Below are 27,974 nucleotides of genomic sequence, written 5' to 3' on the forward strand. Positions count from 1 at the left end.
CTGATCTAAAATGGCGAGTATGATGTCATGCATCAGGATGCTGTCCCCACGTGGGGACACGGCCCTGCGATTGGCCAGCAGACCAAAACTCTCGGTTCTCTCATCTGATTGGTTAGCAGGAGGTGCTCTCGCAGTGGCTCAGCCCTCGTGTCAGTAGACTGTCTGTGTGTGGCACAGGGTTGCATTGCTGGAAGAAGGGGAAATGCTCGAGAGGCGAAGAAGTACAACGTTACACTTTTAAACGTTCCAGACCTCTTCAAAATCGGAAGTACATTTTTGCCAGTGTTTTCTGGGGATTACACGAACATTTTTTCGCGCCGTGGAGTTTGGCGTCTTTTAATTTCTTTGCCTCGGAGAAGCTGATTCTCACCGAGTCGCTTCTTGTGATAGAGCGAGCGAGCGCACGAGAGATGTTCGCCACCGTTCGCGTACACCAGGAACCATATCTTTTCCTCAGATACTGAAGCGGTGATTAACATTTCAGAAGTTACTGGAACAGTGGAAGTGATTCGGCGGTTCGGACGCACAAAGACAGGTACAGTGGGCTAGCAGGTTAGCTAACGACAATAGCTTGTTATCCAACCAACCAAGACTTGAAACGCTTCTCACACTCACACACTGACTGAGCTCCTCACTTATCACTTCGTCGACTCCTTTACGGTCTCCTTATTCGGTTTCTTTCAAGTAATGTGAAGTGCTAGATGAGCTCCTGTCAAAGTATCAGTTGCCAAACAAAGAAACAACGCCAAATTTCCTCCTAATTTTCATGTTTTTCTTTTATAGTAGAGAAGCTGTCGTTTCGCTCGAGCGCTCCGCATGTAGTTTTTCTTTCTCTGACACAATGAACCGAGTTGTTTTTAAGAGTGCAGGTGAAAATGCGTTATTAACGCTTTTATAGAGTTCTTCTCAACCGCAAGTTTAAATTTCCAACCGTCAGTTTGAATGTAACGGTCTCCTCCTCGTCTGTGTTTGTTTATTTTTCATTGTTTGGGTTCCAGCGGCGGAGATCTGAGAGGATTTTTGCCCCCAGCGTCCAGTGGGCTTCGTGTCCGGCTGATTTTTACAGTACAGTGGCGTGCCAGTGGACACCCCCCCACCAAATAGACCTCCAATAAATAAAGGATACATTTCAAGATGTATCCACAGGGCCGGCATCCGGTAAGTGCATCTTGAACTGATATGGAACATAATTGCTACATCTGCATCAGTTTAGCTGGAGAGCAAGGGCAGAGCCGCCCGTCCATGACGAACGACATCCTGATGTGCACCTTCATTTGATTTGCTAAGCCCTGGTGCCTGTGATAATGCTTTGAAGTGAAAGAACAGGGCGGTTGGAAGCACAATCAAGTGGGGTAAAAACCCCTAACGCCTCTTGTCAATATAGTAGACGTTGAATGGTAAAGAAATCATCTTTGTTCTGTAGTGCGTTTTCGTGTTTTTCACGAGCACCTGGTTTTAAAGAGAGCGAGGCAGAAAACAACAGCATTTTTTACAGGCGCAGTTTGGCACGCTCAGACCCATCCAAGCGAGGCGACCCCATTTCTCCCGCCGGTGTTTATGTGAGGCACTAAAACAGCGGACCCAGAACTGTAAAGATCCCCCCCGCCTCTTTTGTCAGAATGCTACTGGTGCTCCAGCTATCTCCCAGATGTCACTGTAGCGTGGATGTCACCCCAGCCCTCATTCAGGCTGAAATATTAGAGCTGCTCTCCCAGGGCCCAGAATGCATTAGAGCCTCGCTCTGCAGTCGGTGGAAAACAAATTTGGTTCTCTGAGGATGTAATTGAGTTTGATTGATGTGATGGCTGTCTTTCAGGCGCCCCACCAGCCTGGTCAGCCAGGCTTCAAATTCACAGTGGCGGAGTCCTGTGACAGGATCAAAGACGAATTTCAGTTCCTGCAAGCCCAGTATCACAGGTAATAATTTAGAGTTATGAGCCCGTAAAGTAGCTTGTACAATTACCGCACCTAATTGTGTTTCACAGGCGAAGGGAGGAAAACTAAATCTAATTCATGTTTAAAAAATGTGTGTGGTAAAAAAAAAAAAAAAATAATAATAGTTTTGATCATATGAGGTAGTGATGCATGATGTATCGGCACCATATCGGTAATGTCATGGATATTTAATTGTAGATGTTTTTTCTGCTTGTTTTTACTTTATTTTAACAACAACCTAATGATCATTTTAAATTGATAGTGCTCGATTACAGTGAATATTTAACCTTTAAAACTAATATTTTTGTTTTCCTGTTACATCAAGGACTTAAATTTAAGTTTTTATTTTATTCAGGTGTTTTTCTTTTAGTAAATTTCAGTGAATGTTGCTTTTTTTCATGCCTGAATTCACTTTTGCATTACAAAATCTGAATGTTTAGTCAAATGTCAAATTACTAAATTGTTATTTGATGTGTATATGATGTATTAAAATTATTGCTTTAGAAAATATAGTTACATTTTTAATATCGGCCATAATATGAAAATTATTGTATTGGCTCAAGTATGAAAACAGTAATTGTATTTGATAATATGAAAATAATAATTTTTATTGTCCAGAATTTTAATATTGGTGCATCCCTAATGTAAAGTGTTAAAATTGATTTTACTATTTATAACAACCCCCTGTAAAATGTAACTCTGTTTGTTTAGCTTCATGTTTGCAGTGTGAATTGTTTTTGTGTGTAAGCAGTGAAAACACATCTGTTCAGTAACTGATGTGTTTTGTTTTCCTCCCAGTCTTAAAGTGGAGTACGACAAACTGGCCAATGAGAAGACAGAGATGCAGCGCCATTATGTCATGGTAAGATTAACCAATATGTAAGCTGCCATTAGCTAGTAGCTGGGGTGAAGGTAGATGCCTTGTTACGTGTCTCTCTGTATGTGTGTGTTTTAGAATGTGTTTGTGAAACCCCCTCTGGTGCTTTTAGTTCAGCCTCCTGCTTTATTAAAGGGCCCTGACTGACTGCTCTTAGCCTCGGGCCCTTTCATACACCAACCCTTAGCCGTAGGGGTCAATGACCACAGCATTGTCCCCTCTTCTCTCTCCCCCTCTGTTCTCCCCCTTCTCTCTACCTCCCTCTGTGTGTGGATCTGATTATTCTCCAAGGAGACGCTGCTCTCAGACAAATGCATGGCCGTAAATTGGGTGAGGGGTGATGGAGGAGTGCCAGAGGCGTCTGTGGGAAAATACTCGATCGCAGCAGAAATCCAAAGTCTCTGCAGTGTTCTGTCTTTGATGACCAGATTTTGCGCACAAACAAACGGCTACATAAATTCAGTGTTAATCTTAATCATGGGCTTAATCATTTACACAACACCAAAGCCCTAAATTCAATCGTAGACATTCAAGAGATCAAAACAGCCTCATGTTAGGATTTATGATAGGGAGAGGAAAAACAAAGCTTTTCGTGGTGTAACTAAACAAGGTTAAACTGTGGAAGTGTATTCTCTTATCTTGTGTAAACACGCAAGCAATGACTTTAACCAATACCCAGGGACGCTAGTTAAACATTCCATTCACAGGAAAAAGCATGTCAGTCAGAAAGGAGGAGGAGAGGTTAGGTAAACACCATGTACAATCCCCATGCTGACTGTTTGAGTTGATAGTGTCAGAATCTAAACTTGCAGGACTGCACTGAGATCAGGGTGTTTTTAATCTTCTTTTTTATTATTATTACAATTGTTAAAAAATGTATTAGGTTTATTTAGGAAAATATGTCTTAAGCATGAAAATGTTTTCATTATTATTATTATTATTATATAATAATTATAATACGAAAACTTATACACATTTCTGTTCTCCGTATGTTCTTTTTTTCTGCTTTTTCTGGATGCAGAACATTTTTTGGCTAGAGATAGATTTTTATTTTTTTTTTTTTGCAGAAATCATCATCATTATTATTTTAAACGACTAAGATTTATTGAATTTTATTGGTCAAAACTTGTGGGATCTCTGACCTAAAATACAAGTGGGATTTCCATTGTGGGATTTCATTGGTACCATACAAAGAAGGAGAAGCTGTGCAGATATGAGACACTGTTATGGGACATGATTTTGAAGTACGCATCAAAAGCCTGTTCTCCTCTTTTCCCCTCATGTTTCGCAAGAATCTGACTTTCTTTTCCCTACTCTGTGATGTGAGGTGAAAATGTTTGATGTGGCTCGGATTGAATAAAAAAACTGAGTATTTTTCATTTCTCTTTCTTTCAGTACTATGAGATGTCCTATGGGCTGAACATTGAAATGCACAAACAGGTATGTAGCCCTTTGATCCCTGTTCACACAATCTCTGAGTCACAGAGGATCCGTGCGCTGTGTGTGTAGATGTCAGTCAATGCAGTCACACTGGTGTGTTAGGAGACAAGTGAAGTGCACTCTGTAGAGATGATGAGAGAGAGACTGTGGACTGTGTTCTTTTGAGCAACAGTTAGAATCAGCCTAGAAGTCAGGACATTAAAAGTACACACACACACACACACACAGAGTCAAGTCTCTTTTCCTGCTTGTGCTGAGTAGAGTGTGGTCAGACAGCTTTGATAAGATTAAAGTCAGGACTTTGGCAGGAGGGGCCGTGTGATTTAATGACTAAAGGGTGCAGAGTCTGAGAAGTCCCTATTATGTCAGCACATTTAAGACACCCTTTATAAATTAACGCTAAGGGAAAAATAGACCGCAATAAATTCATCCCTTCCAATCAATTTCTACCCTACATTTTCTCTAGGGCAGCAACTAATTTACATTTTTGATAATCGATTAATTGGTTGTTTATTTCTTTGATTTAATCGGATATTCCATGTCTTTTCCAAAAAGTGCCTAAAGCCAGCAACATTGCCACATGAAACTATATGACCTATTATGACCTTCTTTGAAGCGCTGGGCAAATTGTGTTGTGACCTTTTTTCCGCCTCTGCCATTTTTACATTTTTCCCCACAGAAAGAGTTTTTTTTTTCTACTTCTTCAAAGTGACATCACTGACAAATATCCGTTAGTGTAAGAACTGACTAATTGACTATATTTATATTATTATCAACTAATACACTACTCTGCATCATATTTGCTGAGAAAAATCCAATACTTGTTTTTTTTTACTAATTTCAGAGTGCTGATTAAAACATTTCTGCTCTGTTTTGCTTTAGCATGTCACATTCTTACAAAATACTGGGTCATGATTTCATTTGGGTTATGAAATATGATTTCAGAATTTTAGATTTTTGACAAACATTGTAAGGTGAAGAAATCTTTTATTATCCCTTAAGCACAGAAAAATCGCTACCAAGTCATGATTCCTTTCTTCTGGGATAGAACCATTTGTTTCATTCTCAGCCCATTTTTGCATGTATGAATGACTCTGAAGACATTGTTTTATGCTTAATCTTGAATCCAAGGTTAGAAATATGGTCAGTGACAGAAGAAAATGCAAACATGAAATGACAATGTTTTCTTCTACATCTGTGGATGTTTTACTACATCCCAAAATTACATATTTTACAGGTTACCTATTTGTAAACTAAGGTTTCTATAACTTTCTTGAACATTAAATTAAAGACTATTTGAACACATTTTTCCACATCTTTGCAGATTGTAAGTTAAATTATACATTTAAATACTTCCAACTTATTTGACTGTCTTTGTTTATTTGCTAAGTGCATTGAAAATCTCCATTCTTGTTTGTGAAAAACTGTACATGATGGAAAGTTTTTATCGATATTTTTGAAATCAGTTTTGGGTAATATTAGGCAAATGGTATCTTGTAAATAAGCATTTTTTTTAAAGCAGGGCTGTGTTATTGATTTTGATTTATTTTTTCCATTCTAATTTTTGTCCACCTTTACGTTTTTGAAATTGTCCTTAAAATTTAGGTTTCCCTTCCACCGTATTTACAAAGAGTAATCTCATATATCCTGACAATATTGTGACGCATCACACATTTCCTGTCCCCCAGATAATAATGAGATTGTGCTGTGCACCAGATGTAGTTAGGCCACCTCAGAGACAACCCAGCTCCCTCAGCCTGCTCCCCTTCTCCACCTTATGAAGGTTAATGGCATCAGGGAGGAGCTGGTGGATGGCGATCCATCAGTGTCCACAGTGTGAGTCTCTGCACTCCTCTGTCTGTCAGGGCCCTTGCCCCTGCGATGCCTCCTGTTAACCACTTATCTCCCAACTGGCAGCTGAGGGACAGAGGAGTGAGAGAAAAGGAGTAAAAGGGTAGAGGGTGGGAGGGCTGGCCTTGTGTAAACAGGTTAATCGACTGATCCATTTTAGCACCTTGACTTTTATCAGGAACTGCCACAGAGCCCATGGATGCACTGTTGAATAATTCATCCGACATTGCCTCTAACCTGTTAAAGAGGAGGGAGGTAATGGTGTTCGTAAGCAAACACGCAGATCCCCCACCCTTTTATCCAGGCATGTTGATCCGGGTTAAACTCAACCCAAGAGCGGATGCCAGGTGGGGAGTGGTTAACCAACCGAGTTAGCGAAGATTGCCGGATCTGCACCCCATTATTCTCAGCGCTGAGGGTTTAATTCCGACCGTCAGGCAATCCATTTCTTCTTCCATTCGGTCGTCTCTGGGCGCTTTGTATTTTAAACAGTCGCGGCGTAATGCGGCTTTCAGGATGCACGCTTGCGTCTGATACCTGCAGACAGCCATAGTGAGGGAGGAAATGCAGCTGTAATGGCAGCTGCTCCACGTCAATGAGCCGCTGTGATGACTGAGGCGCACTCACAGCGTGGCTTATTTTGTGAGTTTTTCTCACCTGTTGTGAGACTCCGAGGGAATCTCCTCCCCTCTCCTCGCTGTCAGACCCAGATTGAGCCAGTCAGGCCCGGCTTGACACGGGGACGCTGATAAATGATTTATAAGGGGTGCCCTAGGAAGTGTTTGCTAACTGCTGGATTGTCCTTCTCTATGTGAGCCAAAGCAAACTGACTGGCTCAGTGAGGTGAGTACACAAAGCCTCTGTTAAAGAGGAGGGAGGATTGGGAAGCACAGGCCCGCTCCGTCACACTGTTTATGGTGGTTAGGTCATGAAACCAGGTGAACCTGTACAATGACACTCCAAACATATGCATAATAGAGCAGGGCTGTTGTAACGGGGCTATTTGGAGAGGCTGAGTATTTGAGAGATGGAAAAAAAAAACAATAGAAAACACAGACTAGCCACCCGTGTAGTTCTACTAACGCCGATCAATTCAGGTAAATTTTAATGCCAGTTCTCAACAGCACTGCAAGTTAACAACCCTGTTAAGCTTGTGCGCTCACCTCTGGCACGCACACATATAGACCTTGTTATACCTTTACTACAGAGCGCGAGGCTGTCAGAGAGCATTACCACCCTCTCACCCCGGCAGAATACAGGGGCCCATCAACCCGGCTGGGTCAAGTATTGTTTGTGATGGAGACACATGCCTGGAAGGGCCAGTTGTTTTCCTCTATATTCAATGCTCATCAGCGTCTCACTCCATTCCGCTGGCGCTGATGGCAACAGACAAATAGCTTTCAGCATGCCATTGACAGCCTGGCCCTGGAGTGCTCTTGAAATGGTGCTAGACAGGTCCGAGTACCTGTAATTGTGTACCAGAGCGTGAAGCTCGCCACTTAAGAGGCAGGCTTTCATCTGCTTAAAGTGACATCCTATTTTTATCCGCAGTTGTAGCTAAAAGCTCTGCTTGTCCAGCTCAATGCACAGCACGACTTTCATCATAGATTCATACATTATGTGTGGCGTATGCCGGCTTTTTGCGTACGTCACCACCATCGGACATGTTTTCCCCCGACAGCGGGATTGTTTTTGCAAGATAAAGCATGAAGCTTTAGAGTGAGTGTCAGATAAGACAACCCTTGACCTCACTCGGCCAGCTGTCAACGTCGCGTTAAGCCCTTAAGGAATGTGTTCGATGCTCTCCAGGCCTCTCAGCAAATCCTGTCAAATGTTAGGCTGCTATTGACGCGGTTTATCTTGGCAAATAAGGATTATACACTGAGCTGGCTTTTCAACCAGCATTTTTGTTGATGCATTCTTCTAGTAGTTTTTTCCGGAGTGTAGTTTGGTGTCTGAAAGCTAAACTGGTACCCTGCTTTGATCCTGTTGCTTTGGTGAAACGCAACACCCGGTCTTGTCACACCAAGTTTTACTATAGCTTTAAAGCTGATTTGGGATGTAACCGTATAGATAACTTTTTTCATTATTCATTTTCTTCAATTTTCTTCATATTTAGTAGCACTTAATATAGGGTAACGATTCTCACTATTAACTAGTTGCTTATTAGCATGCCTATTATTAACATAATGGCTGTTTATTAGTAAAGCACGTGTTCTGCATGACCATATTCTGCGTCCTTAATCCTACCCAATACCTAAACTTAACAACTTCCTTACTAACTATTAATAAGCAGCAAATTAGGAGTTTATTGAGGTAAAAGTCATAGTTAATGGCTTATTAATAGCGAGAATTGGACCTTAAAATGAAGTGTGACCTCATATTTTTGTTTTATTTGTTGTTACTGTTATGTGGTCCTCTATAGTATTTTATGGTCTGCCAGGCTTTACTCAACTATAGCTTGACCCGACACACGTCTGTATTACTTTGATGGGAAGGAGCGAAACTTTCTCGGGTGTTACGGAGTATCTTGTAAAAAAATATTGTGTCTGGCTCCTGCAACTGCTTGGCATTTTCGGCAATATGTTATAAATAATTTCCTGGTCGGTGCAGCGCTGCGTGTTTGCCATTGAAATGAAAAATAGAGCTGAAATCCCTGTGATGTGTTTGTGCTCCGTTCTGGCCCTGGGTTGAACTGAGCCTCATAAATTCTATAGATGATGTATCTGTAGCCGAGTTATTTTTCAGAGGCTTTCCTCCCCTCTCTCCTTTGGTCTCAGTCAAAGCCAGTGCCAGACCTGTGATGTGAGCTCCTTTCATCACTGGAAGAGGCTGTGATGTCGGCCGTGCTGTGTTCCTGCTGGCGTCTGATGATGGAAAGGAAGAGGGATGGAGTACATCCTACTGTAGCTGCGTGTAGCCTTTGGGTGGAGAGCCCTGGCTTTGCCCCCACCCCTCCTTTTACTGTCATGTGTTCTCACAAGGACCCCACATCATCCTCTGCTATTGCTCGCCTTTTTATCCACCATTCGTGTGCGGTACTCATCCGATCGACAGGCCGAAAATTCAATTTAATGACCTGCCTGTGTGCACGTAATATGATTTTACAGGCTGTTACGGTCAAGCTGAGGTACCATTTGCATAATGATCGGCGCGCGATAGGAGATGAGGCCTGCTCGGCTACAGTTGCCATGGCAACGGTCAGGCGGGTGGAGAGAGAATGAAGGTCGGGTCCCTGCGGTGGGCTAGATGAAGGGGGGACTTGGGGGTGGGTTGCTGAGAAAATGAAAAAGGTGGGGTCTGGAGAAGGCAAAATAGGCCTCGGCTCCTGACAGGTCTGGACGCAATCCACCTTTGTTCATTAGTCAGAAGTGACACATTATTGTGATGTGAACATTTTCTGTTCCGTTGTAAAGGCTCGTCGGAACACAAATGTTAAGGTGTCATTATTGCTATAGACATTTGTGCCTAATTTTTAAATCATTTGTGCATTGCTTAACTTTATTTGAATTTGATGTGATTAAATGTGTTTTATTTCCCCTTCCCTTTTTTTAAATTATTATAAAAGCACTGAAGCTCAAAGATGCTGAATATCCTTTGGCTCTGACTGCTATTTAGACCATGTGTGTACAATTTTTGGATGGTGGAAATTCATAAATTTGGGATTTATAAAACAGCTTTTTTGTGGTCAGCCCTAAAGTCTTTTATCACATTCGTCTGCTTCCAACATGTCCTCAGGGACTGTCTGCATTATTTAACATCTGCTAAACAACAGGAGTTGGCAGTCATTTTGTTGTGGAGACATGTGAAAAAATCAACTTCTGCAGCTTTTTCTTTTTACTGCAATTACATATCAGCGGCGATAATGGTTGAGGTGTGAATGTGAAGCTGAGAGTGCAAAAGAAAGTCTTGTGTGCTAGTAGACTGTACCTGCGGGCTGATGGCAGCTGAAGTGCAGTGCTGCTCTTAACACAGCTCCAGTGTATCTGGCTCGTTCTTCGTGTGGTTTGGAGTATACACTCATCGCAGCTGTGCTCTCTCTCTCCCCTGGGCTCTCATAATGTTTTAAATATTTCACATGTCAATATCACGCAGTTTGGAGTGTGCAGAGTCAAGCGGTTCTGATTGCCGTGGTAATTGGCTTAATCGTTGGGAAATGCTAAAAAAGGCTTAGTGGTGCACTTTAACAGAAGTAAATTAACCCTTTTTTAACTTTTCCCCCTTTCTTTTCCTCTTCCAGACCGAGATTGCCAAAAGGCTCAATGCGATTCTAGCCCAGATTATGCCTTTTCTGTCACAAGAGGTGAGCTTTATGTGAATTTTCAAAGCTTCATTTTAGTTTTAGATGCAGTATTATTGTCCTAAATTGTACTATTTATTATTAGCATTAAAGAACTTTTGGGTTTTTGAATTTGCATTGACTCTGAAATCTAACCACATTTTCTCTCCCTGTTGCAGCACCAACAGCAAGTAGCACAAGCTGTTGAACGTGCAAAGCAAGTGACAATGACTGAACTGAATGCTATCATCGGGGTACGTGGACTTCCCAATCTGCCTCTCACCGTGTGTATACCCCTTTAATTACTTTATTTGACCCTAATATCGGGGCAAACCGGCATTGTTATAGATGCAAAATAATCCTATTAACTGATTTACCGATTAATTTTGAAATTAGTAGCTTATTTCAATCATGTGCAGGTTTGCCCCTACAGTGAATGCCTTTTTAAATGTTTTAAAGCTATGTGCATGTATCATGTGAGCTTATTAAATGTATTTGTGGCTCGAGTGAGGAAGTGTATGTTTTTATATGTGTTTTAAGATCATTTGTCATTTGCAATATTTCACAAAACAGTTCAAAAAGAGAATGGCTAGCAACCTAGTCCATTAAAGTGATGGATAATGATTGTTTGTGACAGTCTCTCTGATTAGTATTTCATTGCTTTCGTTTACCTTTTGGCCCATAGCCACATTTTTGTTTATCTAATGTGCAGCCGTACACTGTTGACCAAGCTTTATTTAGTCTCCTCTATATGTGGCATGAGTGTGCTTAGCATCCTCAGTCCCCTGAGTCTGCATCTAGAAGCTGTTCAGTGCTCTTTTTAGAGCCTGGATACCTTTAATTAGATCAGGTTTTACAGGAGAGGCTCATTCCTCTTTGCTGACCTGGATTGCGCTGGGAATTAAAGACAAATAGGATCTTGCACACACATCCCTGAGCTACTACAGCTATTCCTTTCCAAAAAACACCCACATCTGCCTTCTAACAGTCACTTATTGATCAGGGGCAAGTGGCCTGGATCCCTATCAATATGTAGGGAAAAACAAATCTGACCTCTGTGTATCCAGTAGTAAGGCTAGCTCTGATCTGATTACAGACATTGAGCCTGCTTTGATTCATCTTCTTAAGAATTGCTCCACAGCTGAAGAATCTGATAATAGTGAGGTGAAGGTTTAAGGTTGAGTTTGTTTTGTCTGATATCGGAATTCAATTAGATCCTGAGCATTGACACTCACTTAGAGATAATTCCTGGAATCAGGTCTGAATGGGGCAGTCATGCGGTCGCTCTTAAATGCCACGTTATCTTCAGGAAGGATCACCGTCTGATAGGTTTGATGTTATGTTACAGCAGACCAAAGCCATTTACAAGTTGAAAAGCAGAAGAGATACTTGCTTGTCTGAGGTTTTTTTTCTTTTTCTTTTTTCTTCCTTCTTTGAGTAGGTGGACATTTGTAATTCACACAGTAGGCAATGTGCACTCACGCAGGTGCCAGAGTCCTCATAAATAGTATAAGGCATAGGTGAGATGTGAGCTACACACACACACACACACACACACACACTCTCAGAGCAGAAACCACCAGCATCTCTTATTGATGAACCTCAGGGCTAGTAATAGGATGCATCTAGGGCAGCGGCTTTTTTTTTCTGCTGTGCTATGACTTTGATCAGAGGTCTTAAGATGGCCTCCTCCGGCAGCTCAGCATTTCTGCCCTCAACAACAGTTTGTGTGTTTATCAACCCTAGCCCTATTTATTTTAGAAAAGCATAAGCATTTCTATCCACATTTTATACCGTTTTCAGTTCTTTCTCCGCATACTTAACTCCCAGTTCTGTTTGGACTGTTCTGGTTATCACAAGTTTATAGGCTGTGGTAGTGTTTGGAGCTTTTAGTGGTATTGAATATTTATTTGCTGGCAATATAAAACTAAGCCTCAGTGAATATCTTGTTGATTTTAATGTGCGTTTTATTTCTTCATTAAGTTTCCTGTAGAGCGTGTCATTAGACTAATTTGCGATCCCTCTTTGTCTTGTGATTTTTAATAGCATCTTTGATTGACTGTTTAATATACATGGCATTATTGTTGGTGGTATGTTAGATTCATTTCTAAAAATGTAAAATGTTTTAGTAAAAAATTGCTGTTTTTCCTACAATGTATTGTTGTATTGTACATAAAAATAAAAAGACTACACTTTCCTTTTGTTTATTTAGTGAAAAACAGTAGAAAACATTTTTACTAGATATTTACTGGTTTACATTTTAGCCAGTTTAATTGTTTAGTTTAGTTTAATTGGCTGTTATATGAAATAAAATTTCAGAAAGGAAAAAAAAAATATATATATATATATATATATATATATATATATATATATGTGTGTGTGTGTGTGTGTGTGTGTGTGTGTATGTATGTATGTATGTATGTATAATATATACTTTTCGCTCCATTGACTTCCATTCATACGCATGCGAATGTGTCAGACCTGAAACGCAAGCCCGTGCGAAAATGTTCACATTTCGCTGCTTTCCAAAGTTCAAGCTTGGTCTTGATCGGGGGTGAAAGAAGGAGAAATGAAGATGACACAGATATATAGTTTATGTACGACCTGGAAGTATTTTTTCAGCGATCGGAGCTAAAACGTCATCTGTACGGAACATCGTTGTGTACGGAACATGGTTAGTCTACGTTACCCAAAAAAATTCCTATACAGCAGAAAGTTCCAGGGATTCACCTCCTTCGGCCATCATCCTACACACAGGTGACTCTCACTGACTGCTCGCGCCAACCAGAGGAGGAGGGGTCGTGTGACTCGTTATGCTCTTCTGCACACAACTGAGGAAGTCCTGCACTTTCCGTCTTTGCCGACACGTAAAAACACTGTGCATAACACAGGAACGTTATAACAGAAAATTGTGGTTTTGAAACCGTGACTTTTCCAAACCGTGGTATACCTTGAAACCGGTTATCATCCCATGCATATATATATATGTCAGGTCCATAAATATTGGGACATCGACACAATTCTAACATTTTTGGCTCTATACACCACCACAATGGATTTGGATTTCAAATGAAACGAACAAGATGTGCTTTAACTGCAGACTGTCAGCTTTAATTTGAGGGTATTTGCATCCAAATCAGGTGAACGGTGTAGGAATTACAACAGTTTGCATATGTGCCTCCCACTTGTTAAGGGACCAAAAGTAATGGGACAGAATAATAATCATAAATCAAACTCACTTTTTAATACTTGGTTGCAAATCCTTTGCAGTCAATTACAGCCTGAAGTCTGGAACGCATAGACATCACCAGACGCTGGGTTTCATCCCTGGTGATGCTCTGCCAGGCCTCTACTGCAACCGTCTTCAGTTCCTGCTTGTTCTTGGGGCATTTTCCCTTCAGTTTTGTCTTCAGCAAGTGAAATGCATGCTCAATCGGATTCAGGTCAGGTGATTGACTTCGCCATTGCATAACAGTCCACTTCTTTCCCTTCAAAAACTCTTTGGTTGCTTTTGCAGTATGATTTGGGTCATTGTCCATCTGCACTGTGAAGTGCCGTCCAATGAGTTCTGAAGCATTTGGCTGAATATGAGCAGATAATATTGCCCGAAACACTTCAGAATTCATCCTGCTGCTTTTGTCAGCAGTCACATCATCAATAAATACAAGAGAACCAGTTCCACTGGCAGCCCACGCCATGACACTACCACCACCATGCTTCACTGATGAGGTGGTATGCTTAGGATCATGAGCAGTTCCTTTCCTTCTCCATACTCTTCTCTTCCCATCACTCTGGTACAAGTTGATCTTGGTCTCATCTGTCCATAGGATGTTGTTCCAGAACTGTGAATGCTTTTTTAGATGTCGTTTGGCAAACTAATCTGGCCTTCCTGTTTTTGAGGCTCACCAATGGTTTACATCTTGTGGTGAACCCTCTGTATTCACTCTGGTGAAGTCTTCTCTTGATTGTTGACTTTGACACACATACACCTACCTCCTGGAGAGTGTTCTTGATCTGGCCAACTGTTGTGAAGGGTGTTTTCTTCACCAGGGAAAGAATTCTTTGGTCATCCACCACAGTTGTTTTCCGTGGTCTTCCGGGTCTTTTGGTGTTGCTGAGCTCACCAGTGCGTTCCTTCTTTTTAAGAATGTTCCAAACAGTTGTTTTGGCCACGCCTAATGTTTTTGCTATCTCTCTGATGGGTTTGTTTTGTTTTTTTCAGCCTAATGATGGCTTGCTTCACTGATAGTGACAGCTCTTTGGATCTCATCTTGACAGTTGACAGCAACAGATTCCAAATGCAAATAGCACACTTGAAATGAACTCTGGACCTTTTATCTGCTCATTGTAATTGGGATAATGAGGGAATAACACACACCTGGCCATGGAACAGCTGAGAAGCCAATTGTCCCATTACTTTTGGTCCCTTAACAAGTGGGAGGCACATATGTAAACTGTTGTAATTCCTACACCGTTCACCTGATTTGGATATAAATACCCTCAAATTAAAGCTGACAGTCTGCAGTTAAAGCACATCTTGTTTGTTTCATTTGAAATCCATTGTGGTGGTGTATAGAGCCAAAAATGTTAGAATTGTGTCGATGTCCCAATATTTATGGACCTGACTGTATATATAATAGAATTTTGCAACAAAAAAAAAAAAACATGGAGATATAATTGGTTTATGTTGTCCAGCCTAGTGCAGTGTGCAGCCTGTTTTACTGTAAGTCGTCTGCTGTGGATGTATTGATAGATCTCTATTAAGACTGCCCCTGCTTGTGCTGTGGGCCCAATTAAGTGTGTTTGTGGCCAAGAGGGCGAATCATGGGGCTTTATGTTTTTGAATTCCCTCAGGCCTGCATGTTGCATGGTTACAGCACTAAACTCAGGATGGGGTTGCTTAACATACACACCTGAGACTATAAGCAGGTGCTTGTCTGATTTAGCCACTTATCTTTTTTTTTATATGTCCATTGTTAATTGTTCACACAAGGCCTGAGTTCATTGTTTTGCTGTAAGAGGGAGAGATTAGCACCAGTTGAGACGGTCTTTATGCAGGAATATTAAATTACTGGAGACATTTTATTTCTTTATTTTCTTGTCTTCATAGCCAGGTCTCTAATGAGGGTTCTCTTATTGTCCATGCATATTACACATCAGTGGCTCATTAGCTGGAATGAGCAGGGAGGGTTCTCCCCCATGAATCAACGGCTTCTTTAATTTCCCATGTGGTCAGTCGTCATCTCTGAAGCCACACACACTAACCCCCTCCCCTCTTTTTTTTTTTTACTAGCGGTTCATTTCACTTCCTGACACATCCACACGAACACCCTAGCACCAACAGTGTTTCTGTCTTACAATCACTCACTTCCACTCTTGTCTCACTATCTCTCTCCTTTTCTCTTGCCCTTTCACTCTCTCTTCAAGAACATGCGCCCACCACCCACGCTCAGTGCCTCAGTACACACACACACCTCACTCACACACTCCCTTATCACATCTCCTCACAGATCCACACTCTGAGGCACAGCTCATAATTGGCTTGGCAGCTCTGTTGTGTTGGGGAGGGTAAGGTTGCAGGTTCAAATCCCAAGCGGAGCTCTTCTATATACCATTCGCTCTCCTGCCAATCTCAAAGGCCCCGAGTCTCAATATACAGCCAGCTGTGCAAATAATCCGCAAAGCTGTTAGCAATTATACTCACCCCGAATAAGGGCCTGTGATGGACATCTTAATAATGATTTACCCACTGGAAAGGGCAAGCTTTTGGAGCATTCCAGACTTATAAATAAGCCTTTAGTATTGATATTTACTTATGGCATGGCATTAATGACCTGCTGATAATTCTGAAAGGTTGTACCACCGTGATCGCTGTACATAGCCAATAACACCTACCCTTTCCACGTCAAGCAGGAAGAAAACATGTCAGGATTCTGGAAGAATGATTGTAAAGAGTCATTGATTGACTGGTGAGGTCTGTCAAAAGTTGGGCGGTGTGTGCTCTAACAGCCATTTGAATAATTCATTTCTTCTTGTGGACGCTAATAAATTGTGGAGGCTGGGATTTTTTTTGTTGCTGTTTTTTTTTCCTCTTTACTGGTGGCTCTGCTAAGTATTATTTAACCTTGCTTTAAGCTGCTCGCTTCCCATGCTGAGTGGTTTTTAACTCTCATCAGTTTCCTCCAAGCTTTTCAAATATTGATGGAGGTATTGGAGGCTTGAACGCATGCCAAAACAGGACCCCTTGCTTTTGGCTGCTGCTGCCGCCGCTCAACACGCTCACGCACACACAAAAGCTGGGCCCAGCTGCTGTTGGAGTGGTGTTTAAAGTTTGGTTTTCTTGAGTGACTCATACTTTGTGTAATAACCAGACCCAAATGTGAGGGGAGTAAATATAGCTGTCCAGCGTTTTGATGGGGCTAAGGAGCAGGTGGTGTTAAGCCAATGAGCTGACAGCATTCCAACGCCTGCTGTCTTTAAACTGTATCTTAAATAGGGCTTGACGACTCTGGAGAGTGTGTGAGTGTGAGAGTTTTATTACTTAATGAGTGAATTTGCATGCTTTTTGTATGATATTCCACAGAGTTTATGTTACAGTTGAGCAGGAAACCTGTAATGTAAACTGACTAGATCCAGAATACTCCAAGATTTTATGTTTTCAGGTTAAGATCCAAGCAACATAAAGGCTGTTTTGTTTGCAGGATCCTCAAATATGACTTGCATGTACGTGAGGATATAAATATCCCTGTACCCCCACCTGTGCTTCTGAATTGGACGCCCAGAAGCTGTGTGTATAGTTTGTGGCATGGATTTCTCTACTTTTTTCCCTCTGGCCCACTTGTTGTATGTCTCTCCACAGCAGCAGCAGCTCCAGGCCCAGCACCTCTCTCACGCTGCCCATGGCCCCGTGGCTTTACCTCCCCACCCTTCTGGCCTTCAGCCACCAGGAATCCCACCGGTCACCGGCACTGGCTCGGGCCTGCTGGCTCTGGGAGCCCTGGGAAGTCAGCCACACTTGCCAGTGAAGGATGAAAAAAACCACCATGACCTAGAGCACCGAGGTAAGGAGCAGACACACACACACATACTGCTCTCATTTAAAGCCAAGAGAGTGGAACATTAGTCGCTCAGCCATATAGACCTCTTGTGTGAATCAAACATTTGTTTCATAACACCCAAACCCCCCCACCCTGTTCATTATTATTACAGCTCTTATAGACTGCTGACATTATTGACCTTAGGTTTGCTTTATAAGAGTACGCTACTCTCGTGGCTTGCCATTTAAGGATGTAGCCTATTTTCAGAAAAGAACTGAGTGTATAAAGTGATTGAACATACACATGACGTTCTCTGTGGCTTGAATGAATTGGCGAGGTTAATAAAGGACGCATGATAATGGTTTGCTATCTGTATTGTGTACATAAGACATATTCTACCTACTGATGAAATCTACTCTTAACTCTGATTGTCAGCCGGTCAGGGTAACTGACTTTTGTTTATCTCTGTTTTGTCTTGCCGTTCTGCCTGTCTTTCAACACCAACCGGGGTCTGCTGACTACAGAGAGCACGGTGAGTATCATGTTTCCTGTTGTCTCAGTTGTCCTCTTCCTCTTAATAGTTCTGTTCCAAAATCTAGTTAGCTGCCTACATAGACAGCAACTCTGCATGGGAGATTTGATTCAGTTGTTTGGAGTATGCATGTTGCTAAACATTGGATAATGTAGAGATAAAATTTTCTGTATTGAATGAAATATGACTCTACATTTAATACATGTTTTTCTCAGTTTGTCCACCATTTTGGTTTTATTTAGTATTTGGCTTAAAATAAAGTGCCTTAGGAAGCGACGTAATTAAATTGCATAGTGTTTTGAACAGCCTTCATGTCAGGAGCGCACCTTAAATGATGCCTTAATGTTGCCTCCGTAGGCGGCTCACTAGGTTTTGAAACGGAGCAAATATGTCTTGGTTTTACTGGGTGAAAAGCACCTCTTGGCCCATTTCATGCCTAAGAAAATTTCCATTAATGTAAATGTCAAGTAAGATCCTTCATCCTGAAGCACACGCAACTCGTGCACGAAATGGTAATCTGCGTTCATTAAAATGACTAATAGAGAAACAAGCTTTTTATGAAATAAGCACTCACATCTCTCCGCAGATGGGAAATGACTCGTATTACAGCGCACAGATTAGCGCGGCTCTATAATTTCATCACAATTAAAGACGACGTCGACTCCCTCCCTCCTTTGTGGGATTTATTTTATCCCTCTCCCGTCCTACCCACCCCTCCACTATCTCCACTTGTTTACCGCCCTTCTCCGTTCTCTTTTGCTAGTGCGATAAATATGTATGAGCACAGGCGCAGGAATTGTTTTCCTCCCTCTCATCTCCGTGCCCTTGTAAAAGGCATTTATTCGACGGGGCTTAAATCTCTCTGATGGCTGATTGTGGCCGTGAGATTGGGTTTCTGCTGGCCCGGCGAGGCCTGAATGGGTGCAGTCATGTCTGAAGGAAGGGGAGCTCCTCTGGCGGTTAGCAGTCCAGGCGCTGTTGTGTATTCTCTGCTGCCGTTGTCTAAGGTCATCTGATAGCACGCTGGTGACTCTCCTTAATGAGTCACGCTAAGCATCTCTTTAGAAGGTCAGACATCATGCAACGAGAGCGAGAGAGACAGAGACTTTTGGGCGTTCGGCCCAGTCTGCTACTTCATCTTCTCAGCTTAGTTTCCTTTTACGCTTCCAGTGATCTGGCCGCATTTTCCCTCTGTGAATCTTGTTGCCTCACACTGAGTGAAGGCTCTTGGGACGCGATTAGTAAAGCTCTAGGAGCGGAATTGTTTTGAGAAAGTGCCCAGAGAGCACTCAAAAGTCCTGTTGCATATGGAGCATGCTTGCTAAATACTATGAATTCATGAAATATTCTTACACGTTATTGTGTGAATGGACAGTGGCCACAGACAGAGGGAAGGGGACTGGGTGATGTCCAAACATGCTACAGGAATCAATGACTATTACATGCCCCCACACACACAGTCCGAGTTGGACTTCTCACAGATAATGGGCTGTTGTTTGACACTAACATGTCTTCCTGAAGCTGTTTGTTGTCTCTTTTAGAAGATGGAGGGAGTGAGGTGGGGGAAGGAAGGGAGAGTGATGGGGCAGTGAAAACAAGCCCCTCTTTGGTATGGTTAACTGTGTCTACTCTGTAGTGCAGCCAGCACATTTTTCTGTGTTTAGTCTACTGTGGGTTGTTAGATACAGCTTGGCGAGTCTCACTGTATTATGTTAGGCCTGTTTTAGGTTTTTGAGTTGGATAGCTGGAATGGATAAATCGCTTTTGGCTTTTTAAGTGTGTGGTTTTGGAGTGATAAGAGCTACTCTGTCCTTTTTGTTTTTTTGTTTTTTTTTCTCCTTGCTGTTGACTTCTCAGCTTGGATCTCCTTCAGATCCGACAGCTGTGAAGTACCTGTCATTGTAATGGTAATTGTTTTTGACTCTGAACTCAAATAATTCATTTGTCACCAGAAATAAACTGGAATCAGGTTTGGATATAAATATCTTGTGCTGAAAGGAGTTGATGGGGCCTACAGGATATTTTCAAAGCAATTTGAGGTCTTGTGGAACAAAACACAGTTAAAACCATCCATAGATCTGCTTGTATTGATGATACAATCAGACATTACTTTTTTTGAGTTGGGCTAAAGTCTGCAGTCTGTTGGCACACTTTAATATTTCCCTTCTTTCTCCTCCTCAGAACAACTCGATTTCTCCATCAGACAGCCTGCGCACAACCAGTGAGAAACACCGCGGCTCCTCCGATTATAGCTTGGACTCCAAGAAACGCAAAGTGGAAGACAAGGACAGCATGAGCCGATATGTGAGTAATGTGACATGAACTTGTAATATAAGATTCTTCTATAACACAATCCCAAAAAGGGATACTAACTAGTGGGCTCGTTGTGTTTTCAGGACAGTGATGGAGACAAAAGTGATGATCTGGTGGTTGATGTTTCCAATGAAGTAAGAAATGCATTTTATGTCGCAACTAAATTATTAGAAATTGAATGTAAAATTAATTTAAACTAAAATGTATTCGGTTATAGCTTACATATGTTATTTTCGATATTTAACTCATTCCTGTTATATTTTTGTGCTCTAGGACCCTGCCACACCCAGAGGCAGCCCTGCCCACTCCCCTCCTGAGAATGGCATAGATAAGCCCCGCCCAGCAAAGAAGGATACGCCCAATAGCCCCGCCTCTGTGGCCTCCTCCGGCAGCACCCCCTCCTCTAAAAACAAGGAGCACGGCCATGTACGACACTCTCTCTCACTCACACACACACACACACACACACAGGCTACATTTAATACCGAATGCTGCATTTACGTGTATCAGCTCTATTTATCTGGATTTTGCTACTGTAATAATCGGCGGCGCTGCATATAAGATTTGATGGAATCTGGGTCTGTGCCATTGAAGCAGAATTATAGGATATGTTTGAGGAAAAGTTTTTGATGGGAGGGGGCAGCTAGGGAAGCTTGAACGCCCTGTGATCTTCCACTCTCTCTAATGGCTCAGGAGTGAATGTCTGTTTCCCAGCCTCAGCTTTAAATACATCTGTAAATGTCAGGGATAATGCATTCCCATAGCTGGATCAGTCGTGTCTTCCCTGCTAATAACTCAATGCGTTTAACCATTCTGGGCCTCTGCATCAAAAAAAAAGATTAGAGGGAGAAGCGAGGGAAGGATAAAACGAGCCTCATCTCCATTGTAGCAGTAATGGGTTTGGGGATAAATAGCAGGGTTTATAGTTTCGTAGGAGTAGTGAGTTTGTCAGAATTGGATTGGATTAGGTTCTGCCGGCACTTAAATCTTCTGCCTGGATGCTGCCTCGTTTGGGGGGATTTTAACTCTGTTTTCTCTATCTCTCTTTCTCTCTTCTCCTCCCTCTCTTCTCTCCCATATGCAGAATGACAAATCCTCCACGCCTGGTCTCAAGTCCAACACCCCCACGCCTCGTAACGATGCCCCTACCCCGGGTACTAGCACCACCCCTGGGCTGCGGCCCATCCTAGGCAAGCCTCCAATGGAAGCTCTTGGTGAGTTCATAATCAGCGTCTGCTGAGATGTTGTTTCACTCTATACCATCACCTCCTGCAAGCATAAAGCGCAAATACAGCCAATATTGTAAGCAAAAGAGAGCACTTTGCATATGGAAATAATCCAAAGCTTCAGCAAATTTTTAGGCTTGCCTTTTTAACAGAGCTTAAAGCAGCTTTCATAAAATTCATCTTTGAAGCAGCTCAGTGTAGGCAGGTCTTTGATTGAGATTTATCTCCCTGCTCCCGAGTTCAGCTCCTTTCCCCGTGGTTGACTGATGCTGATTTATGATTGGCTGTGTGTCTATGTGTCTGCAGCCGCCCTGCTCTGCGCACCCCTCTCTTACCCAACTCCCTTTGCCATGATGAGCCACCATGAGATGAATGGTTCTCTGACTAGCCCTGGAGTCTATGCCGGCCTTCACATTTCTCCCCAGATGAGTGCGGCCGCTGCTGCTGCCTACGGACGCCGCCCATGGTGAGTATTTGTGTGTGTATATATGTGAATAAGCACCTTCAAAGTTGGGGTGCAGAAAAAAAACATTACGGATACATCATGATCCTGGATCATTCTGGAAGCATTCACAATTTGATTTTTGAATTGATCATCAATATGGTTTTTAAAAACAACATTTATGGTTGCTTTAATATGGAATTACTGCACGAAACAAAAGCAGAACTAGTTATTTTATCTGCTTATTCTGCTTGATTGGCAGGTCAGAGCAGGCATATTTTTTTATACATGATATTTGGCTACGGGCCCACCTTAACTCCCCAAAGATTTGTGCTGCTGTGCTGCAGTTGAAAAACTGAGATGCATTGAGAATTTTTTTTAATCAGATTGTGACTCTTTGAAACAAAATTTAATCAAATACCGAGGTGCCTAAAGATTCCTAACCTCTACACCAAAGTAGGCCCCACCTTACCTTTCTCTCCCAATTTCTTCCTCTCATTTCTTTTTATTTTTGTGCTTGATTTTAATCTCTCTCTTTCACCCAAAGCCCCCAACCTGAGAGTGGAGGGAGAGCGTGGGGTGATGTAGTGTGTGTGACTGGGTGTGAAATGAGCGTTACATTGACTGGGCTCTCAGGCTACCTGACTGCCTGCCGTCTGATTGCTTCATCCTTTCGGTTAAATGAAGGAGCAGGGCACGAATCATTCCTCTGTGGTTGCATGTTCAGTTTTGCACTATAGCCATACGTTGATCTAGTCAAGTTAAAGGAATAGTTCACCTACAAAAATCTAAATAGTCTAATTACCCTTTATGTTGTTCCAAACCTGTGAAAGGCCAAGGTCAAAATTGTACTGGATGTTTGGTTTTTTTTCTGTGCGTAAACAATGAGTGGGGACTGAGGCTTTTAAGCTTCAAAAAATGCAAGTCAATAAAAAATGATCCAAATGGCACATTCGGCTTCTGAAACCAGAAGTAGCGCTTTGAACTAGATTCAAAAGTCACACTCACTGGCCCTGTGAACTTAATCAAAACAATGATAAATTTTTCCACACACAGCTATTGTATGGCTTACATATAGGGCACACGGGGTTAATCTATGCACAGGTTATAATGTGTAATTTATGCTTGTGGTGTTTGTAATGTGTGTTTTAATACAGATCACTGCTCTAATGCTGCATGTTTTGTTTATTTCTGTAGGCGGGTTTCGAGCATCCTCATATGAGAGCTCCCGGCCTCCCTGCCAGCCTCACCTCAATCTCTGGAGGAAAACCGTAAGTGTCCAACAAAGATTAAATGATCGTGACTAACTCATAGCCGCACTAGACCGGTCTCTTTCCCCACACTATTTATGTAACAGTTCCGCGAGAGTGCTTAAGAGCACAACCTTTTCCACCTCTTAATACCTCATTTCAGACTACTTACTCATATTGCTGTAATTGATTTAATTAACCTACTTCAATCAGTGCGCTGTTGACTACTTGATTACTAAAGAGGTCTCTCTCTCTCTCTCTCTCTCTCTCTCTCTGTCTCTCTCTCAGAGCCTACTCTTTTCACGTCAGCGCTGACGGACAGATGCAGCCTGTGCCCTTCCCTCCAGACGCTCTCATTGGTCCAGGGATCCCACGCCACGCCCGTCAGATTAACACACTCAGTCATGGAGAGGTGGTGTGTGCTGTGACTATAAGCAATCCCACTCGCCATGTATACACTGGTGGCAAGGGCTGTGTTAAGATCTGGGACATCAGTCAGCCTGGAAGCAAGAGTCCAGTGTCTCAACTAGACTGCTTGGTAAGGGCTAAAGTCATACTTGCTATAACTATTGTTTTTATTATAGCAATAATACTCTACATACTACTAGCCCCTTTTTAGTTGCTTCTAAAAAGTAACAATTTGGAATGTTGGAAGTCCAGATGTTTGGAATATATTCTCACATTGTTTTTTTTTTTTCTCCATGTACAGAACAGGGACAACTATATTCGATCCTGTAAGCTGTTGCCTGATGGCCGCACTCTTATCGTTGGAGGGGAGGCCAGCACTCTGACCATTTGGGATCTTGCCTCTCAGACACCCCGCATCAAAGCCGAGCTGACCTCCTCCGCACCGGCCTGCTACGCACTGGCCATCAGCCCCGACGCCAAGGTGTGCTTCTCCTGCTGCAGTGATGGAAACATCGCCGTTTGGGACCTCCATAACCAGACTCTCGTCAGGTGGGCCTTTTTCAAGATTTATTGAAATTTTCTTGTATACCTTTAAGATTTAAAATGGTGCCATTGTCTAAAGCCTTTATTTTTGTCATTTACAGGCAATTCCAAGGCCACACAGACGGTGCCAGCTGCATTGACATCTCCCATGATGGCACCAAGCTCTGGACGGGTGGCCTTGACAACACAGTCCGCTCCTGGGACCTGAGAGAGGGGCGGCAACTCCAACAGCATGACTTCACATCTCAGGTTAGGCCACAGCACAAAGACTTTCCCTGATGGAGCTTTAGGGAATGGAAGTAGCGACAGATCTCAGACATATGTCACACGCTTACAGTTAGTACAAAATGCCGCAGCCCGGCTCCTAAAAGGGAAGCGTAAAAGTGAACACATCACACCGGTTCTGATTTCACTTCATTGGTTACAGGTCAAATACAGAATTGATTGCAAAGTCTTGTTATTTGTATTTAAGTCTTTGCGGAACCAGGCACCCCTTTACATTCTAGATTACTTAGATCTAGGGACTCTGATTTACTATATGTACCTAGAACCAGACTTAAAAACGGGTGATCGCGCATTTGCGGTCATCGGTCCTATGTTATGGAATAGCCTTCCGGCCTACATTAGATCCGCCCAAACTTTGTCAACTTTTAAATCTGCTTTGAAAACATACCTTTTCTGTGGCTTTCAATATTCCCTGATTCTCATTGGCATTGCTAATTTTGATTCCAGCATTTCTCCTCTAATTTTGTTTTAATTTAATTTATTTTAGCCTGTAAAGCACTTTGGTCAACACCAGTGGTTTTTAAATGTGCTATACAAATAAACTTGTATTGTATCTTTTCTTCTTTATTGCGTACATCTGAGTTATCAGATTATTGAAAAAAAAATGTAGGGACTTGGTTAGATGCATCAGTTGTTGACTGGAGTTTACGATTTGGCCAATGCATTCCAAAATGGAGCACCATAGATCAGTCTGTCAGTTTGACAACATATATACATGGATGAATGGTTTACGATGAGATATATAACATGCATTAAGAAAACAAATGGTGAATTTTCATTTCATACTGACTTGAGTGCAAAGCAGTGGTGCTCAACTTGTGTCTGTTCCTCCAAACGCAGATCTTCTCTCTGGGCTACTGTCCTACGGGCGAGTGGCTGGCTGTCGGCATGGAAAGCAGCAATGTGGAGGTGCTCCACCACACTAAACCTGACAAGTACCAGCTGCACCTTCACGAGAGCTGCGTTCTCTCTCTCAAGTTTGCCTACTGTGGTAAGTGACTGATTCAAGCTTCATGCATTGAATGTAGGAACTCTGTACATATCTACACTAGAGCTTTTGCACTCTCTTGAAGTTATATGCCAGTGCACAACATACAGCACAACATTCAACAGAACCTTGACTGTCCTTTTCTGCTAAGCTGTCTTTTATTTGGCTTTCTGTGCATATCTCCTGTACTCTGAACGGAGCTCTAATTACGTTTGATTTCCCTTGACAAGGTAAATGGTTCGTGAGCACTGGGAAGGACAATCTGTTGAATGCATGGAGGACTCCCTACGGCGCCAGCATATTCCAGGTACAGAGATCAATACAGACTGTCTGCAGGAAATGTGTGGGCTGCCTGAGTCAGTAGAAAGGGCACAGTGACCGCTGGCTGACAGGCCGGGCCTCGATCAGCGGAAATGGGCTGGAGTATGTCATTAACGCTGGGTCCTGACCACTTAGTGCGGATGTGGGTCCGCGCGTGTAGCTCGCATCTACCAGCTTAAGAGTAAATAATGATAACCCTTCAAGTGTTTATGACTGAAGGGGCTTGGCATGGAAGCTAATGCATTGTTTGGTGGGGGGGAGGAAGTGCTTATGTATACATACAGCTGTCAGCATTTTCTTTGAGTAGTAGACAATGTCGGAAGAGTTTTATGCAGGCCCTTTCGAAGTTAAAATTCAAATCTTTTTATTTCGCCAGATTTATTGTGGATTTTTTTTTTTCTTCTCCTTGCAGTCAAAGGAATCGTCCTCAGTCCTGAGCTGTGACATATCAGCCGATGACAAGTACATTGTTACAGGCTCTGGAGACAAGAAGGCCACGGTGTATGAAGTGATCTACTAGACTGAGAGGTAACAGACTGGAGCAGCTCAGGCCTCTGGAGGAGGAAGGGGGGACACACAACTTCTCACTCCAGTGACTCCTAGTCAAACAGACAGGAACAGCCCTTGTCTGTCTGTCTGACTGTCTGTCTCACACTCACTGACTTTTAACTGACTGACCACAGACGTGGAAGAGTGGACGCTGGGGTGACCTGGACTAGGACACAAATGTGCAGCCCTACAGACCCCACACACTCGGCCCAGTTCATATGGCACTAGAGAACACTCGATGTTTCCTTCCTTGCTGTTTTTTTTTTTTTCAAATCTTCCTTTGTTGGATTTTGGTTCTATTTTTTCCCTCACTATGCAGTGAGAACGTTCCATAATGCATCGTGAAGCAGCGCTTCGTTCTGAAACTTCATCTGTGTGGAGGGTATGTGAAAAGTGTACATAATGGAGTATTAAAATGCCTTTTATAGATTTATATTTTGGTGTCCTGTTACACTTGTGATGGTTCTCTTTCTCTCTCTCGCTCTCATTCTCTCCTTGATGCTTCGTTTCCCCTTCGAGGTTTGGAAATTAGATTAAGACGTTTTTTTCTGAGGATATTCTATTCCGTTTTTTCCCCCCCTTTGAGAAGTTCATTTTCCAAGCTGACCTTTTATGGAAATCTAATTTACTTTTTTTCCCTCCCTCCTGAAAAACAATTTTGAGCTAAATCGCATTACAGAGGCGTTTTTGTAAAATGTCCTGTGGATTTTTCTTTTGAGTGGCTTAAACCCCATGCAAGGCACCTGAGACTGCAGTCGAGGCTCCGCGGGGAGGGGCGGATCAGTTCCCAAACAAACTCGCTGACTGGCCGCTCCACCTTCCTGCGAGAACAGAGACCTCATTGGGGCACACGGACCTGGATTTTGATATTTACCGATTAGTAGAGGACTACTCTCGAACCTGTGACTTCATTGTGCTGTTGTATGACCAGGACATGACATCTTGTCTTGTAGTGGAAGAAGTGGAATTTGGATCAATTGGTTATACCCCCCCCGTCCTGAGTCCCAAGTGACATACACTGTGTTTTGTGTGCATAGTGTTCCATATACAGGAAGCACAGAGTAAAATGTCTGCCGGACTGTAACTCTCTAGCCTAACGCACAGGCATTTACTTACTGTCCAGCTTGTTTATAGCATCACACTGTTAGTATTTCCCTTCCCAAAAATAACGCGAAAAGAGCTGCAAGAAATGGACACGTCTCAAAACACACACCAAAGTATGTAGCAAACTGTGTTGTCACTGAAGATATGTACAGTTGTTGATAATTCAATAAACTGTTTTTGTAAAAAATGAAATATTTAAGAATGTCTCAGTGTTATATACTAGTCTCTGACATTGGCCTGTTCAGTGGGTATTGTAATGGTGCATCAATGGAGAGCTGAACTTCAAGCCACTTGAAGGGAAGCATGACGCAACCCCTGCTCTTCGGCCTCTCTCTGAATGTTCTGTTGGTAGTGGAGCACTCTTATTAGCGGTCAGCTGAGATGAATGCCCTCTCCAGCCCTTATTTTCTGTCTGTTTCTCTGTATAGCGAGGGGCTCTCTTTGAGAACTCCATCCCCTCGCCTCTTTAGTGATGTTTTTGTAAGACTATAAAAGCAGAGACGGATGGTTTTGGCTCTGAAACGCTCTCGCTCTGCTTTCCTCTGTTGTGTTCGCTCTCTGTAATGCACCCCCATATATAGGCACAAGTGTGCA

The 27,974-nt window shown here is 42.5% G+C and overlaps 1 protein-coding gene across 1 annotated transcript; it reads left to right on the forward strand.

Moving 5' to 3' along the window:
* Positions 1–22: 22 nt before the first annotated feature.
* On the forward strand, positions 23–27,587 carry tle3a (TLE family member 3, transcriptional corepressor a). The gene is given in 21 exon segments (XM_058750927.1): positions 23–535; positions 999–1,158; positions 1,817–1,917; positions 2,734–2,797; positions 4,208–4,252; positions 10,344–10,406; positions 10,562–10,666; positions 17,242–17,443; positions 17,944–17,951; positions 20,133–20,255; positions 20,348–20,398; positions 20,538–20,690; positions 21,349–21,478; positions 21,797–21,960; positions 23,130–23,203; positions 23,471–23,720; positions 23,892–24,139; positions 24,235–24,382; positions 25,259–25,409; positions 25,637–25,713; positions 26,140–27,587. Coding segments are annotated over 20 exon segments (2,289 nt in total). The 5' UTR covers positions 23–535; positions 999–1,134; the 3' UTR covers positions 26,248–27,587.
* Positions 27,588–27,974: the final 387 nt, after the last annotated feature.

The sequence above is a fragment of the Onychostoma macrolepis genome, chromosome 18, assembly GCF_012432095.1.
Source record: "Onychostoma macrolepis isolate SWU-2019 chromosome 18, ASM1243209v1, whole genome shotgun sequence".
Classification (NCBI taxonomy): domain Eukaryota; kingdom Metazoa; phylum Chordata; class Actinopteri; order Cypriniformes; family Cyprinidae; genus Onychostoma; species Onychostoma macrolepis.